Below are 17,272 nucleotides of genomic sequence, written 5' to 3' on the forward strand. Positions count from 1 at the left end.
ACGCAATACATGCACAGGAGAAGCCCTTTACAGGCGCAGAAGTACAATCTAATCTGGTTTACACAAACCAAGCTAAAAAGAGACAGAGGCCCCATGGAAGTCAGGAATAATGTCAAAAATATGCTGACAAGAAAATATTTTCAAAGAAAAAAAACCCCAAACCCATTCACATTCTTTTTAGTATGCTTGTAATCTACAAGACAACACACAAAAGAACAATTATATTTAAAGGAATCAACAAATTTTGAACTTACATATGACGTAATAATCTTTGTTCTTCTGAAATTCCAGGCCCCAGAGATTAGGACTGAACTCTTGAAACTTGATGGTAAACTTAACATCTTGATCTGGCTTGGCACAGTTGAGTAGAGGTGTATTGTCCTTTTTAATAGCACAGCTATCTGCTTGGTCTTTATCAACCATGTAGACCTTATAATATTCATACTGGCCAACTGTTTTAGAGTCCACCTTTGGGCATATAATATCCAGTTTGTCTCCTATCTGTGGATATAGTACCAATCCTTGTCCAGGAAGGAATCTGAAACAGGAAAAAAAAAGGAGGGGAAGGATATGGGAGGGAGGCGGGAAAGATATGGGAGGGAGGGGAGGAGGTGGAAACACAGGGACAAAAAAAAAAAGAAAAAAAGAAAAAAAGGGAGGGAGGGAGGGAGGGAGGAAGAGAAAAAGGGAAAATGTGAGACACTTGATAAGATCGCATCCAGAATAGTAGCAATTGCAGTGGACAGAAAAGAACAAATACACAGTTTCCAAAACCAAAATGACTGAGGCAAACCAGATCTTAATAATCTGGGCCTGACTCAATGTCAACAAGATGTTTATACAGATTTTGGAAATTACAGATGGATTAAGTCTTCTAATCCTTATCCCAGTTTTGGGAACTCTATTAGGTTTTATGTCTCTGGCAGGCATTGCTGTTTCTTCCACATTTGGCCATTTACAGCAGCTAGTACAACATCTGGTGTTGTACTAGCTACAATCCTGTTTTTCAGCTTTCGTAACATTTCTACTATTCTTGCACATAACTTTGCTATTTTGGACATGGGAGGATGACGAGAATAATTTTTTCAAACCCCCTAAGGAGCCACGCGGGAAGGGAAACAACTTAGACATTAAAATTTAACAACATATTAAGATACTGATTGATATTGCCAGTGGAAAACAAAGGAACGTCAGTCACTCACCAGGATCATGCTTACAGACCTTGGGTAGACAGAGATCTACCTGACCCAAGGATCCCACATGCTTCCGATAAAACACTTTCGCAAGACAGCATGACTGCTATACTTCAATTTCTTCTCTCCAGCTCTACCATCACCATCGTTATTTCTTGTGATGTAAGTGGAACATGTGTGTGCTTTTGCCTTACTGCTGATGAAGACTTCTTATACAAACTGGCAGTGAGCTTTAATGTTTGGCGTTAGACTCGATATTGTATCTATCCTACTTGTATTAATTAGTAGGCAAACCTCACCACTTCTTCACAAAAGAAAAATATAAATAATTACTTATAATATTGATTTATCCACAAAACGAGAAACCTTGCTCTCACAAGGACAAAAGCCACAGCAGGTCTGTTTGTTTCTCTGTAAGATATATTTGTTCCAATTAAGGCCAAGAAGTGCATGTTTTAGAACTACAGCCAACGTCCTCGAATGCACAGACCTAAAAGACTGACTTTCTTTCCTCTTTCTCCCGCCTGCCAGCCTTTTCAAAGATCTTCCTTAATGGAGAATCGGCCTGAAAAAAACAACTGAAACAACGGCTGCCTAATGAACATCCTTCTCCAACTGCTAGCATTTAAACAGCACAAGTAGTAAATCTAGCTTATTCACAGTCAGCCTTCCTGGAAACTTTAAATTAAGAGTATTAAGGCCCAACCAGAACAAAGCTCTAAGCGCTGATGACCTTCAGTCTCTGGCTTGACTAAAGGAGCCCACCAGCATGTAGTAGTGCTAGGGCAGAACTTACCAAGTTAGAGAAAATGACAATGCAACACCCCAAATTTTGAGTTCATCATTTAAAACTGCTTGCTCCCACACAATGCAAGTTTATGATCTGTGCTAATTGAGTGGGATTATTTTCACTCACAAGGCCTGTGCAAGAATTATATTTGTTGTGAAGCAGCACATAGCAGGACAAAGACATGTAATTACAGATTTAGGGAAAAAGAACAATGAAATGTTATGGCAAGAAAAGGGGCTGTTGATGTATAAATCACTGCACTCTTTTGTGCCATGCAACGTGATTTCCAGGCTACAGAAGCTAGGCTTGGCCGTTGCTGTTCAAAATGAGAAGCACTGGAGGCAAGGAGAAGCCCCACCTCCTCCTCCAGTTTTTGGACATGCCAAAAGAATGCAGTGACTACCACCTCCCAAAATCTGAAATGGTGAAACAAAGGGAAAGGTGGAAAGGCAGGAAGGCATCCTCCTCCAAATCACCAGCCTGGTAAGGGATGACAGACGGAGAGGCTAGCTCTGCAATGATGCCAAGGAAGTGGTGGGAGGAAGACCCCAGCCAGCAAATGTTCCCAAGGGAGCAGCCCAGATCCTGATTCGGGCTCTCCTCGGAGACTGGCTGACCAGGAAAAAGGGACAGTTTCTGAGCTAACCTCTATCACCTGTGACTGACTTTACCACCTTATCTTGACCACAGACACATTCTACTTTGCTCCTGCACAGCAGTGTTGTATGAGAAAAATGAAAATTACTTGTATTCCCTCATGTACACGACAGGATAAAGGCTGGTTGCTGTATGATCCCACTGCTCTAAATATTTCTTCTTGCCAGTAATTCTTCTTCACATAATGGGAATATGTAATATGAAACACACAAGATTTCAGAGACCAAATCAATTTAGATTCCCATGCATAACAAATACAAAATTCATATGACCTAAAAGCTGCCCTGAAAAACAAAAAACACTGATTCTAATTTTAGGTTTTGTGTATATATGTACACGTGTAATGAAGCACCAGTGGCACACATTCCCCAGCGGCATACATACTGCATGCAAACTCTGAGCACAAACAGGATGCGTTCACAGAGACAGCGTGCCAGGCAACCCTCAGAAACAGCTACCAGAGAAGAAATACACTTGTGTGCCTTGGTTAAGTAGCCAGGAATTGCCCCATAAAAGGTAGAGGACAGAATCACCCCCAACAGACAGCTAAAACTACATTTTATAAGAGCTTTAAACTGATATACTCATTAGACTTTATGGAAGGGGAATAGTCTTGCTATGGCTACAAGTCTGTGCAGTTTTAGAACTAAATTTGGTATATCTCCTTCCACTTGAGTTTCTGAACTTGCAGGATCTAATGTTGATGGGATTAGGAAAGAAAAAAGGCTGAAAATGAAAGGATTAATCTTAGAACTTGATTGTATTCAAATTCTTTCCACAGTTTGCACTTTTGATTGTGATCTCTACAAGAAAGATAGTTTTCCAATTTACTTGCCTTATTTCCTTACAACAATAAAGCACAAATAGGGATGGAGAGAACATAAAATTTTCACCTCATACCTTCCAGTTCAACCACAAAATTTACAGTGGCCGATTAATAGTAGGCATGATTATTATTCCTGCATCTGTGTAGTACTTTTGCTACTATATTTTCATGGAGACGTTAAATAAACCATTTGCTGGGTACTAAGCATTTTTTGAAGTTATTTATTAAATGCCAGGGGGATTAAGACTACAGTTTCATGACCTTAATTTTGAAAATCTTGTATCTGGAAAAAACAAACAAACAAACAACAAACAACCAGTCTTGGCAGAGGTTAACAAAGATTTCAGGATTAATCCTGAATCTTTATTTCTACAAGTACTGAAATATATGTACGTAAGTATTCTGGGGTAGCATCAACACTTACAACATGTTTGCAGGATGGCATCTATAAAAATAAAGTTAATGAACTGCCTTTAAAAGCCTGATAAAAAACCTTGGGTTTTGTTTTTTTTTTTTTACACAAACAGAAGTATAATACAGATGGAGGAAGAGTTTTCAGAATCCTGAGACTGGTCTTGAGAAGGCGGTGCTGCCTGGGACAGTAACACACTCTTTAAGTAGTCAGGGTAGCAACAGCACTGGAAACATTACTTTCTATAAAAAGCAAACTTTCTGCTTTTCTGCTTTAAATGTTCTTTACTGGGAAACCTACATACCAATATAGGCCCCTGTGCCATAACAGAAACTTAGGAGAAAAGCTTAGAGAGTTCCCAACTCATTTCTCTCAGCAGTCATATACAGCGAGATTAGAGCATTCAAAGAATCTTGCTCATAATTAATAATCCTAGTGCTTAGTGTGAGAAAGGACAGAAATGTACATACAGTAAAAGCTGTATGATGAAATTAATGCACTTTATGTCTGGCACTTTTGGATACAGATGGCATTTTTACTGTCAGCCCAAAATTGGTGTATTGTGGGCGACATTTGACATCTGTGCAAAGCCCATGGAAGTGAATCCCTCCCACGCTGCTTATCATGTCATGCTGCTTATCAAATAACAGCAACATGCAGGGTTCCAAAACCTTCTTAGAAGTATTGTATTAGACAAAAAGTCACATGACACATGAACAGAAAATAGGAACTGAGTAGTCCATCCTCCACTACCATCACTGTTACAATAATTCTCTGTACCACGCCTAATTTAAGGCCCAGCAGTTCCTGGCGCTAATGTAGCCTTACTGGTCAAAGTCCTAGAGAAGTTAAATTTCACTCTGAAATTTTACAAAAACCAGAATTTATATTATGTACAGTTCCCAACTAAATTCCTAAGATTCTACTTTTTGTTTAGAGGAAATTAGCACATTCGATCTTATTAAACGATAAAGGAGTTTTCCTTAATAATAACCACTCAAAAATGCCTAATTTCATAATAGTAATTTCTAAAAAAAACCCCAAACTTTATCTGTCAGCACTCTTTTATTCTGAAAATACTCTACCATTCCTTATTACACAGACATTTCTGAAACTGTAAAATTATCAACAGATAAAATTCTTAGAGAAACAAACTCTTAGAGATTTTGTTAATCAGTATTGACTGATGTAACAAATATGTTGTCATGCTTCTTCCAACTTGCAAAACTAGATACATACACACATACTATAAATATATATATACATATATATGCAGACTTAGCTTTAACTATATCCTGGTAATTATAAAATGAATGCAATTTTAGAAAGCATGTTAGTACTTGTTGTAAGTCTGGGAAAACAGTGCCAAATTTCTGTGTTTTAATATTGTACCTGAACTAATTGGTGTAGGCAGTTAGCTTTAAATTAATGTAACAAAAATAACCCTAAAAATGCGAACAATCAAGATGCTTCTTACAATGCAGCCTGAAACCTTCTGTTGGGGAATCCTACCCACTTAACTTTATGAAGTTTAACTACTAGCCTGACTATAAAATTATTCATTGAAAAGTTTTATTAAGGAAATGTCATGAATACTGATAACACAGTATGTTAGTCCGTTACTTGTACGAGGGCAAACTGAAACAGAATACAGAATAGCATTCCACATACACGTCCTTACTGTTTACAAGGAATGGTTATAAAACCATATACGCATTCATCATCTGGATTTTGAGAAAGTAACAACGTTCATGTTTTGAGTATCATTTTGTCCACAGGAGAAATATTTAAGGAAGGCGTAAGTCCTACCAGCTTGACGCAAGGCAAGTGAAAGTTCGAGGAAAAGTTCCTAGTGAGTTCACTGAAGTAGCAGTGGACTAATCACAGGCTGCTGAACAAGATGAAAACCAGCTTTCCAAAACTCTGAACTGAGTAAAAATCAAAAAACACAGACCAGAGCTCTCTGTAAGAGTCCACTGCTCCATACAGAGCTTTCATATTTGTTTCTGTCACATTCAACTTTATATGCAGACACATCATGTAGATAACAAGGTATGCACCCAGCTGTAAACCTGAAATGTGTTTTTGCAGAAGCACTTATTTTACAGGACTGAATGGATTAAGTGTGAAGAGGACCAGTAACTGCTGTGGAACAAAAAGCAAAGCAAGTTTCACAAAAAGAAGAACACCCCCCCCCCAAAGATTAATGTGGAGTCTGTCTGAAAATGGGTATGGAGTTTGGTTAAAAGTCTGCTCCTAAGAGAAGTCTCTGCAAAAAATTACCATTGTGTGACACAGCAAGATGACAGACTGGCTTTATACACAGACTAGAAAATGAAACTTTGAAAACAAAAGCACAGCATTTTATATTACTAAAATCCTTTCAAGTGAGTTTTGGAAGCTGCTTTTCTTTGCCAGTGCAGTATTATTAAATCATTTTAATACTATAACAAAGTTTTATAGAACATTCTAAATAGGGATATATTTTAATTTAAATAAAATTTAAGAAGTTTAATCTGCTGACCTTTATTTCTACATATCATTTTTCCATGCAGTTAATGAAACTATTCATATAAGCAATGGTTACTGGCATTAATAAGACTTGCAGGCTAGAAACTAAATGGAATTAACAGAAATAAATAAACAAATATATTCACATTCATCTCTTCAGATCTTTAGTGGTAAATACCACATTATACAAAGCCAGATTATAAAGTACTATAACACAAGTTGCTAAAGCTGCAGCTCTTGTATTTCTCACCTCCATTAGCATGGAAGAACCTCTATTTGGGGCTTGGGCTCCTCTGTGATAAAACTTGCTGCAAGCCCATAAATGCTTTGAAATAATCCCTTCAAACTGTAGCTAAACTCCATGGTGGGAGTTTGTGATACCTCATTGTCCTCCCCCTTCCTCACCTCCAAAGGAGCCCATCTTCTTTCAGACTACCTGGGGGGGAAAGCTTGCAGAGCACTGAAAAGGGGAATGGTCAAGTGTTTATTTCGTTTTAATCACCAACCTGGACAAAAGGTGGTAGTGGTGCCACCATTCAGTGAATCTCAAGTCGCCATGTAAATGGATGGTCGTTCTTGGTACCTCTTCCTGGACCTATTCTTACTGAAATAGGCTGCAAAACTTTCATTGATTTCAGTAGGGTAAGACAATGCACTATGTTTACAATGGAAATCTTAACTTACACAGGAATGATTCTGCAGCATTATTATGTCTTCTAAAAATTTTAAGTGGACAGGGAACAAGGGGCACGTATGAAATTTTATCTGTTTCATATATTAATTCATTGCACTACGTTTTACAAAATACTAGAGGAAAGCATTTAAAATACAACAAAGGATTTCTAGTAGGCATAAAATAAGGATGAGCTGAAAGTGCATACACTTCTACACTTTATTTGAACAAACCACTTTTTTTTTCATGGCCCTGTGAGATTTTACAATCAAATTGTACCATCACGTCACTGTCCTAAAGGCACAGAGCTTCCACTGTATAGAGGGACACTCACAGAAACCGTCCCTCTTCAAATATGGTAGAATATGCTCTAACCGGTCTCCTAGAAAGATGTGTCATGAGTTTCCCTCAACAAATAACTCGTGTGTTGCTGTTGCAAAGATACAGGCAGTCACTTTTTTTCTCCATTCAGCTTATGGCCTGACGCAAGCCTAAAGATGCCTTGCACTTGAGAGAGCACAAAACCTGCAGCTAAGACATGGTATCTGGCAAAAACCATACCCCTTTCACCTTTCATGCATATGGAAGGTCACCTGCAACCCAGCACCAAATACATCTATCTTATCGGAGGCACTCTCTCTAAAAGAAAATCTGGTACCTTAAGAGCTGTGATGTATGAGGTTGTGAATGTGATCTCATTCTGTGGAAAAATAAGCCAAAGGAGGTGCCGCAGCCTCTACTTCAGGACTACCCCAATCTGGGCTCTACCAGAGGTAGCTAACTGCAATTCCTGTCCAGGAGATTCACGACATCTCGGGGTGACCACAGACCCCCTTTCCCCATGTCCCCCCATGAAGCAGAGGCAGCATCCTGGCTTCAACCCCCCTGCGTGCAGCTGCCAGAATAGTTTTGCTGTAAGACAGCAGATCTGTTTCAACTGGACACCATCTCTGCCTGCAAGAGATGATTTAGCTTTTTCTGGAAAATTGCCCTTTCCCTCACTGCTTGGCTCTCACTTGCAGTACAAGGCAAAACCCCCACTTACACAACTAAAACCTTCAGACCAATTTGGGCTTTACCCCTCTCCCTAACATGAATCCAAGGTGCGAAAATGAATGCATGGTTTTTCCTCATGTAAAAAGGAAGCATGTCTTCCTCTGCCTTAAAAAACTTGAGAGCAAACACCTATCTTTTTGGGCTTCTTCTCCACAATGGGAAACAAGATCTGGGCTTTTTGCAGAACATCCAGCCTGGCTTAGAACATTTACCACATGGGCAAGGCTTGAAACACTGGAAAGAGGCATGATTTGATTTTTTTTACTAAAGTTGACAAAGGAATATTTTATAAAAAAAATACACATTTTATATTCAGTTTTCATATATGACCTCCACACAAAGCACTATTAATAGCAATTAACTTTTTGTGTTACTGTGGAGAAAGCAATTACCGCTCAGCTAAAAGTACTTAAAGCACTAGAGAATTCTGATCCATTTACTAAATCAATTCTGGTTACCACAAAAGAACTGCTAATGTGCTTCAGGACAGTTCTCTAACTAAGAGGAGGAAAAAAAACAAACAAAAAAGGGCATGGATATGAGCAGTGTTCTATTTTTAAGTGTATTATATTAACATTTCATCAGCATTTACAGAAATATGAACCCTCCAACAGCACTGGACTTACTGAGCTTCCACAAACAGGGAATCACTCCTCAAATCACTGTACTCTCTCATGCACAACCACAGAAACACACAGAGGCACATTCTCCTTTTTACTGCATTTTGTCAGAAATATGCTTTCTACATAGAATTTAAAAACTGCAAGTGGCTGCAGTGAAGAGTAGCAGCCAATCTGTATAAATGGATTATTCTGAGGAATTTCTGAAAGAGAAAACACTCAGTAAGTGCATTGTCATTAGCTGCTCTTTCTAGTTACCTCTTGACAAATGATGCTTGTGGGTCTGGATGAGAGCCCAACTCTTGACCCATGCCACCACTACACACTTTAGTACTTAAAACTGAAACCCCTAGTGCCTCAGCATTCTTTTTATATTGGTTTTGTTGCTTTTTCTTCTTCCAGAAAAGTGGTGCTGTTAATGCACAAGATGAGAACCAGACATGATTAGCAAATTCGGAACTCTTTCAGAAGTGCTTCGTACAGCTATGTCCTAAATATATCTGAGGAAAGCCTTTGATTCCTTCCAAATATGTAGCATGTTTCAGGACTGAGTTAAAAGGACAGGACATGGAAATGCACACAGCAAACACTGTTCCCACAATGCCTGACAATAAGCTTCGGCCACATTCATAAGTCTTTCACAAATGCAGGATATTCATGTGATTATTTTAAATGCAGGAGATTATAAACTTATTGAGAAATGCAACTTTTGCCACAAAAGATACCTTCCAAAAATAAACATTGTTTGGACAGCACTTTACTGCCCCCTTTTGCACTTTAACATTAGAACAGGTTTCAACATGAATATACCTCTGAGAAACACTGACGATCTGGAGTAAAACGACAGTGCATCATGTTTACATACTAGTAGACTACTAGGCATTGCTTTGGGGACATCTTCCACTTGCCTACACAGTAAACAAATGAAGCGTCTAGCTTTCATTGTCCCTAATCTTCCAGGGAAGAGATCAGTAATGGATGGTTTAAATTACTGTCTTCCATTTTCATCTGCATGTATATGGGCAACTGGTAAAGAAGGGGATATTGCTCATTAACACTAGCTGTCTCTCCAGCACGATTTCCTAAAGCAAAGATCATCTGCAATTTGAATCTGGCTTTATTCATCAGGAAGAAAGAATGACAAAGGACTTTCCAGTCTGAGGTCACCCATGTGTTAGCAATCCCTCAACCGAAAGGATGGGTGTATCCTTCAGAAGAACACTTCACCAACTGGCAGGCAAGAGTATTTTCATGAAAAGTGAAGACAAGAAGCCTAGACATTCAAATACCCTGCAAGCCTACAGGCGTAAACCCGTTCTGCAACTCCATGCTGCAATTACAGTGAGTACAGAATCCATGTATGTCTGTGTGTGTCCACATATATCTACAAAAGGTAATAAATCTATAGTCTAGTGGCCAGTTATTTACAAAATACTAATTCATTATGACAGAACCAGAGGGGGACCTGTCCTGCCCCAATCCTCAGCTTCCATTCGACAAAGTCCATGTGCTGCTGTGTACACTTATATTTAAACTTAATCCATTCTCCTCTGTCATCCTACAATTACAATACAAGTCACAATAATATTAAATTTCACTGCCTACAGCATTGCACAATTGAACCATTACTGTAATGAAAACTGACTCCCTTTGATATCAACACTGGTGTTTTCTCTCATTTGCCAGCCATGAAATACAGGAAGAGACCAATGTTGTTTTAATTAAAGAATTGTTGTTCAAAATATGCTACTGGGAATATTAAAGTAGCTCTTTGCTCTCGCAGCAAAGATAATCAGGTATTTATATGGTTTGGATTTTGGGAAAAAAAAACAACAGACAAATGAAAAACAAAGATAGATCTGCCATGAATTCAGCGTAACACAAAACCAGTGCTCTACTTAACTTGTGCTCACCGAGGCGGGGTGTGCCAAACCCAAGAAAGTTTTTGCTTTATTGAAAAGATGCAGAGCAGTAGTTAGCACAGAACAGAAAGTCAAACCAAATCATGTGTGCTTCTTACACAAGTCACTAATGTCTTCCCTTTTAGAAAGCTAACAGAGAGCAGCTGGCATTTGCCAAAGAACTACTTCTTAAAAAGGGCACAGTAAATCGCAAGAAAGAAACAGTAAAACCAGCCTGTATTATTGCTGTGCTATTCTGTGCTCTTCCCTGCCATTCCTATTGCAAAAGCAAATATCTTATGTCCACCACAGTACAGGGATACCAACCAAAGTCTGCAGTCTTCCTCCTCTTAAGTTCAATTTATTTGTACCTATAGTCTTATTCCAAGACATGCTCCAAGCAAAGTCTACAAAAGAGGGTGGGGGCTGTCTTGTTACTTGATGAGACACTAATAATTGGTGATTGTATCTCAAATTCAAACAAACAAACAAAAAAAAATCAGCTGCTTTGCAGTTGCTAGAAAACGTAGTATTGCATACCATTTACTTATTGCATAGGCAAACACTGGAAGTAGAACAAGTTGTTAACTCACAACTTTTAGGAAAAGTTATGTCAAAGCAGTAACAGCACTGTAAGGCAAACCAAACCTATTCTGGCAAATCATTGTCACACGAAGGCTTCAGGATCCAGTTAGAACCCTCTATCATTCCTATACTGCATCCTTTTCCTCTTTGTATTTAAATGATGGGTTTGGGGTGAGAGAAAATAACCTTGAGCAAAAATCCAAATGGGAGATTTACAACCAGTCTGCACCTGCATCTCACAATAAACGCAAGATTCAGCCACCTGCAAGAGTGGAGATCCTATTTTTTCACATTAAATACCAACTTTTCCAAAGTTTGACCGACCCCCAGAACCAGAATAAAACTTGGTGGCTGCTGCCACCTCCAAAGTAGCAGCAGTATCTGTCCTATCAAGAACCAGCTTTTGGCCCACTGCAGGTCCGAACCTCTCAAATTAAACTAAACTGACACTCGACTAGTTTAAAATCCTCCTGTAAAGGTCCAGAAGTGCATCCAACATCAGACATCCCTACCCTGCGTGGAAGAGTCAATCAGACAGGTACAGCAGATGGCTGCGAACAGCTGGAGCTCCAGCCACACAATTTTACCACACTGGAGATCCAGACACTCCATTTTAACCTGCTGCCCAGTGCCTGTGAGATACTGGCATTTTGTTCGGGCTACTGTAAGGAGGTTCAGCCTGTGCACCTGCTGCAAACTGAGTTGTCTCTCAGAAGGGTAACCTGGTCTCTTGGGAACAGCCGGGTCACTCTCAGCTGTTGGTCACCAGTGGAAATGTGCTGTTGACATCACACTGAACTACAAGCAAAAGCACAGAAAACTCAGTTCCAGCAGAGCTACTGGTGCAGTCAGACCTTCAGGACATGCTTAAGCTGTCCCAGCCAATGCAAGGGATCACCACTGGAATGGATACACTGGCTACTGGCGAGTTACGTGAAAATAAGCTACTGGCGAGTTACGTGAAAATTAAGACTTTAAAAATGCAGACACGGCTGTAGCTTCTGACAGAATTCTCTTTTATATATAAATATATAAAAAAAATACATAATGAAGCTTCAGAGAGATCTGTATTTGTCCAACCCCCAAAAGCCTTTTCACTCTGGCCTTGGTTCAAGACAGCTCATGCTTAAATTCGTTCCACTTCAGCAAAAATATTCAGCATTCAGCACATGCTCAACATGAATTTTTCTGAATAAGGACAGTTTCCTGAGTCAGGCCTTAGGAGCATAGTGCAGTCTTGTTTGTCGTGTTGTCACACATAGATCCACGGAATGGAAAAGGCCACAATAAGCAATAAATGGATTAAGATTATTCAGCTTTTTCTTCAGAAAGTGCCTAAAAACTGTTTGATAGAAGGAACAATTACCACTAAAAAATGTATCTTCTAAAATATTTATCACACAGACTAGTAATCCTGTCTGCCAACATAACCTTCCTGTTCAATTAATATATATTGCTTGGAAATACCTTGGAAAAAGAAACCCGCCAAAAACCTAAAGGTCAAATGTCACGCAGTGATTAAGCTAGACTGCTTCTGAACTAAACTGAAATTAACTAAACATGAAGAAAGCAAATGAAGTATGGGCAGTGAATGCTATGGGACTGCAACTCCTCGAAAGGAGCCAAGATGTTCCAACTCCAAATTTACACTTTTATCCAGCCAGGTATAGAAACCAACTGCTGCTCAGGCAGTAGGTAAGCAGATGGCAAGCACCAGCACAAAAACGAAAATGTGAAACCATGCACCAGTTGAAGAGTCAGAAGTGCAGTTATGTGTGCTTTCACCAGCACTCACTGCATAGGTTCCTTAAACAAACTGCTTCAAACTTGCAGAACATCAAAAGCCAGATGGGTCTTCCTGAATGAATCCACAGGCAAGGAGCCAGGATTCCTGTATGCTGCAGAAATAGGCCTGGATTTGATTTGAGCCTTCTTAGCTTTGACAGGCTGGAGTCTGGCAGAACTCCCAATCCAAAATAAAACAGCATTCAACTGTGACTGGGCTCTAACTAATAATAACAACAGTAATAATAAATTTTAGACTTCTCTTATTGGGTTTAACATGCACTGTCCTTTATAGTGCATTGTTCACCTTTCCCACTGCTGTTCTTTGCTTTGGGTACCTAGGTGAATGCACTTTTCAAACAAAAACTAACAAAATGGTGAGAAGTAGTTTGCAGCATCACAGATTTTTCAGCCTAAGGTATCATTCCACCATCAAACCTATCTGTGTAAGACAAAGCATAGAATTTCTCATTTTCTGTTGACATGTGTAAAACCTGATTATGTTTTAAAGCGTACACAGATCTGAATCCTACTATGTAAAGTTTTGTAAATCCTATTTCAGCCATCAACCATGAGACATTTAAAAAGAACACCATCTTATACATATGCCATACATCGGGAATGTTTCACCTAGCAACATAATCCTCTACCAGCCTTTATATTTTCTGGCTTGGAATCTAAATTTAAAACCAGAAAAAAGCATAGACTATTACATCAAAGTTTAAATCAGCTGCATTATAATTACCATGCTGATACCGCAATAAACACTGGGTGCTGGCTGGCCAGGACTGCCAAAAAAGATAGAGGTCCTGCCCTTATTTGCTGTCTTTTGACAATGTATATAATCACATCAAAGGAAAGTTCTCTGCACAGTTAACAACGGGGGGGAGGGGGGGGGAAAAAGAAAAATAATTTGGATGTTCTCTTTCTTGAATAATGATAAATTTTGCTCATTATAAGAAAATGTAAATTTTGCCTATAATGAAAAAAACATTTATAATGTAAACCCCTTGAGGCCTAATGTAATAACGAAATCACTGGAGGTATTTTCATGGGAGTTGAACAGCAGCTAGACAGAAGCCCTGAACACATTTATCTACTCACAACTAGAAATACAAAATAGTAAGTGCCATTTTCAAACACGGAATTTAGAATTACCTGTTGTAATTCTGCACTGAAGGCTGTTAAAAGACTTCTGAAAATCTGGCTAAGACCAAACAATTGAATTTCTAAGCACAAAAAAATAATTGAAAATGACACTGAAGACACTTCGAGTTCAGGGAATTCCTGTGTGTATCCTCATAGTTTCAGGTTTTTAGATCTCCCTGACCTTGGGGAGGGAGGAGGAGCACCTGCAAAACTGCTTTTTGTTCTGCCATGTTATTTCCATACTTGGCTTCCAGAAGCTGGCTGGAGTGCGATGTGCTTGTTTTCCCAAAGCCTCTCCACTGTTTGGTGTTTGTGGTTGGGTGGTTTTGGGGGGAGTGTTCCCCCAATTAGGGAACAGAAGTGCAAACTCCCTGTGTTCTAAGCACAACTTTGGGCTGATGTAGGTCGGGGAGCAGTACTTCGGAGAGACAGAGGGGCGCCTGCTGGGAGGGGTAGTCAAAAAAGAACCACCGGCTCTTTCCCTTGCCTCACCAAACCTACCGAGCCTCCTCGCGAACGTTCCTGAAATGTGACATGACAGGCAGGTTCGAAAGCTAAATGTTGGATAATGGTGGGCAAACAAAGGACATCGGTTTTTGCATTATTTCTTTAATTACTTTAACCCTTGTTCGAGCAGAAAGCACAAGGCCAGAGCAATTCAGCTTCTCCCTTTGTCATTTGCCTGCCATAAATATGCACCAGTCTGCATTTGAAAAGCTGAAGGAGGCCGCAAGCTTGCTGGACATTTATCATGCTCTGTTCCCTGTTAACAAGCAAATACTTTAGTTGAATGGCCCATTAACAATCATTGTCAAATGCAGAATGCAAGGTGCTTGGATGTGACCGGCCTGTAAATTAGATGAGGGTGCCCCCGCGCTTTGGAGAATTTCAGCAAATGAATTGGATCTTTTGATATACATTTGTGAAGGTTAAGCTGCAGGAGAGGAAACCTATCTGAGCACTTCAGGCCACGTATACTCTGACAATCTGCTCAGCTCCCTATATGCACTTGTTTATTTTTCATCTGTTAAATCCCATCAGCATCAGCAGCTTGACAGTTTTGGTCTTGGAGTTTCCTTCTCAGAATTGTGAAGCTTTCAGCTTACTATGGGGCAGAATAAGAATGATAAAATTCAAGCATGTAATTAACATCTTTATATATATATACATATATATTTATATATATTAAAAAACCCACACCAAAAAAAAAAAAACAAACAAGAATCAACCGACCAGAAATTTTAACAGTGTCCCAATCACTGCCAAACGAACAGCATGAATTCCATTTTGCCGAGCTCATCCCAAGCTCATTCCCAGTAAAGAAAGACACAACTGTTATTGTAGGCTTCAGTGTTTTTTCCACTTATGTCTAGACTCTGCCTAACAAATTCAGAGTGCTCCCCCCCCCCAGCAGACAAATGAGCAGGCAATAAAGTAAATATTCCTCATTTGAATCGTGCCCCTGATTTGCAATGTAATGCTGACTTTAAGTTGTGGGTGGTTACGGTTGTCAGTTGGGTAAAAAAGCAAGTCTTAACTGTTAGAAAGCTCTGTAAGAGAAAAGGTAAGGAAAATAACCCAAGTAGTTGCACTAAGAGAGGTGTTTTACTACCTTTACAGCTGCAGATCGCTTAAAATAAATGACAAAACAAAGGCTAAATTGTCTGCTGGCTGAATTCGAGGGGCAAACAGCAAACTCATCCCAATGATTTTCAGCTGGGGATGGGGGAGTAGGCAGATGCTTATCTCCTTCATTTCTAGATTTCAGCCTGCCTTTCGGAAATAAATAACCACCTCGAGACTAAGCCAAATCAATTTTGCTATCTGCAGCTTTATTGGTAAACAGGAATGGATGCTGGTTTGCTTGTGGGGGTTCTTTTCCCTTTATATTTTTTGCAGGATGGGAAACACAAGAGATGCTGAAGTATCACCTGTCCAAGGCACAGACAATGCAGTGTGTTTATCTTTGGCTGCTCCCATGGAGTGTGAGACGCAGACCACAGCCTGAAACACAGCTGAAATCAAAAGCTCTGTGTTTTCTTTCCAGATAACCCCAGTCCTACCTATCCCCTCAGCTTTCTGTTCCTTGCCAGCATGCTCCTGCCCCAAGCCCAAATAGATTAAGGCAACAAACCCCAAGCGCAGCTAATTCTTCCGAAGGGCTGCTGCTAGGGCAGGAGTTAAAAAGGAAAATCTTCCCCACCCAACAATTGCAGCCATCTCAAGTTTTAATCGGCCCCCACCTCGGCAGAAAGCAGTAAATGAAATCTATCTTTACCATATTATACACCACCAATGAGCAAGAACTGAGCAGCTTTTCTTTGCTGCTTTAACCATCCCAAGCCACAAGTAGGCCTTTCATACTTCTTAATCCCGGCCCCCAAGTTTTGCGCGGTTCCCACATAATACCTTACAGCCCGGAGCAAGGTCCTTAGTTTATAACACCCCTTTCAGAGACGTGTCATTTCTAACATCAAGCTAATCTATATGTTGCCATGGCATCACCCTTTATCTGCCTTTACATCTTATGAACTGCATGGATTTACCACATTATTTTTATCTGAAAGACAGAAAATGGTGGTTTTATTGCCATACAATCAGATTACTGCTGCTAGTTTCTCTATGCCTTTTTACCATACTTCAATCAAAAGGGATCAGTTTCTTTATACTCTGCCCTTGATTTACATTACATCTGTAAAGACCTAGTCTGGGTTGTAATCCCCTTATTAACTATGACCAGGGTTGATTTGCCTAAAAATAAAAGCAAATTGTGTCAGACCTTTTCACTTTGTTTTTGATTCGGAACTACAAAATGGATTACTAAAGAAATCTTCAGAGTTCACACGGCCGGTATAGTACTGAATTTAAAATGAGAATTAAACAAGTTAAACATGGGAGCTGTGTCAACGGTTTACATTTTCCATCATGGGAGAAAGACTGAACTGCGTTTGTCTTTGTGTTCTCTGGCTTTAAGAAGACAATGAAGCCACAGGAGTTTTTCCAAGCTCTTCTAACACTGTCCATTTGCGATCCTCCCTGCCTCTGCTTTTCATGAAACTCCCCCCCCCCCCCCAAACTCTTCTCCCTTCCTGCTCCCTCTCTGCCCCCCGAAAA

The 17,272-nt window shown here is 39.6% G+C and overlaps 1 protein-coding gene across 2 annotated transcripts in view; it reads right to left on the reverse strand.

Moving 5' to 3' along the window:
* The window catches only part of EFNB2 (ephrin B2), a 49,438-nt gene that overhangs the window by 26,237 nt on the left and 5,929 nt on the right, over window positions 1-17,272 (reverse strand). For both annotated transcript variants that reach the window (XR_009965975.1, XM_062624726.1), the window contains exon 2: window positions 255-538. Coding sequence is in view for 1 of the 2 variants with exons in the window: in XM_062624726.1 (XP_062480710.1) it covers window positions 255-538 (284 nt within the window). In the remaining variant the exon portion in view is untranslated. The remainder of the gene's footprint in view (window positions 1-254; window positions 539-17,272) is intronic.

Source organism: Pezoporus occidentalis, unplaced genomic scaffold, assembly GCF_034315485.1.
Source record: "Pezoporus occidentalis ecotype Australia unplaced genomic scaffold, CSIRO_AGI_Poc_V1 ctg27, whole genome shotgun sequence".
Lineage (NCBI taxonomy): Eukaryota > Metazoa > Chordata > Aves > Psittaciformes > Psittacidae > Pezoporus > Pezoporus occidentalis.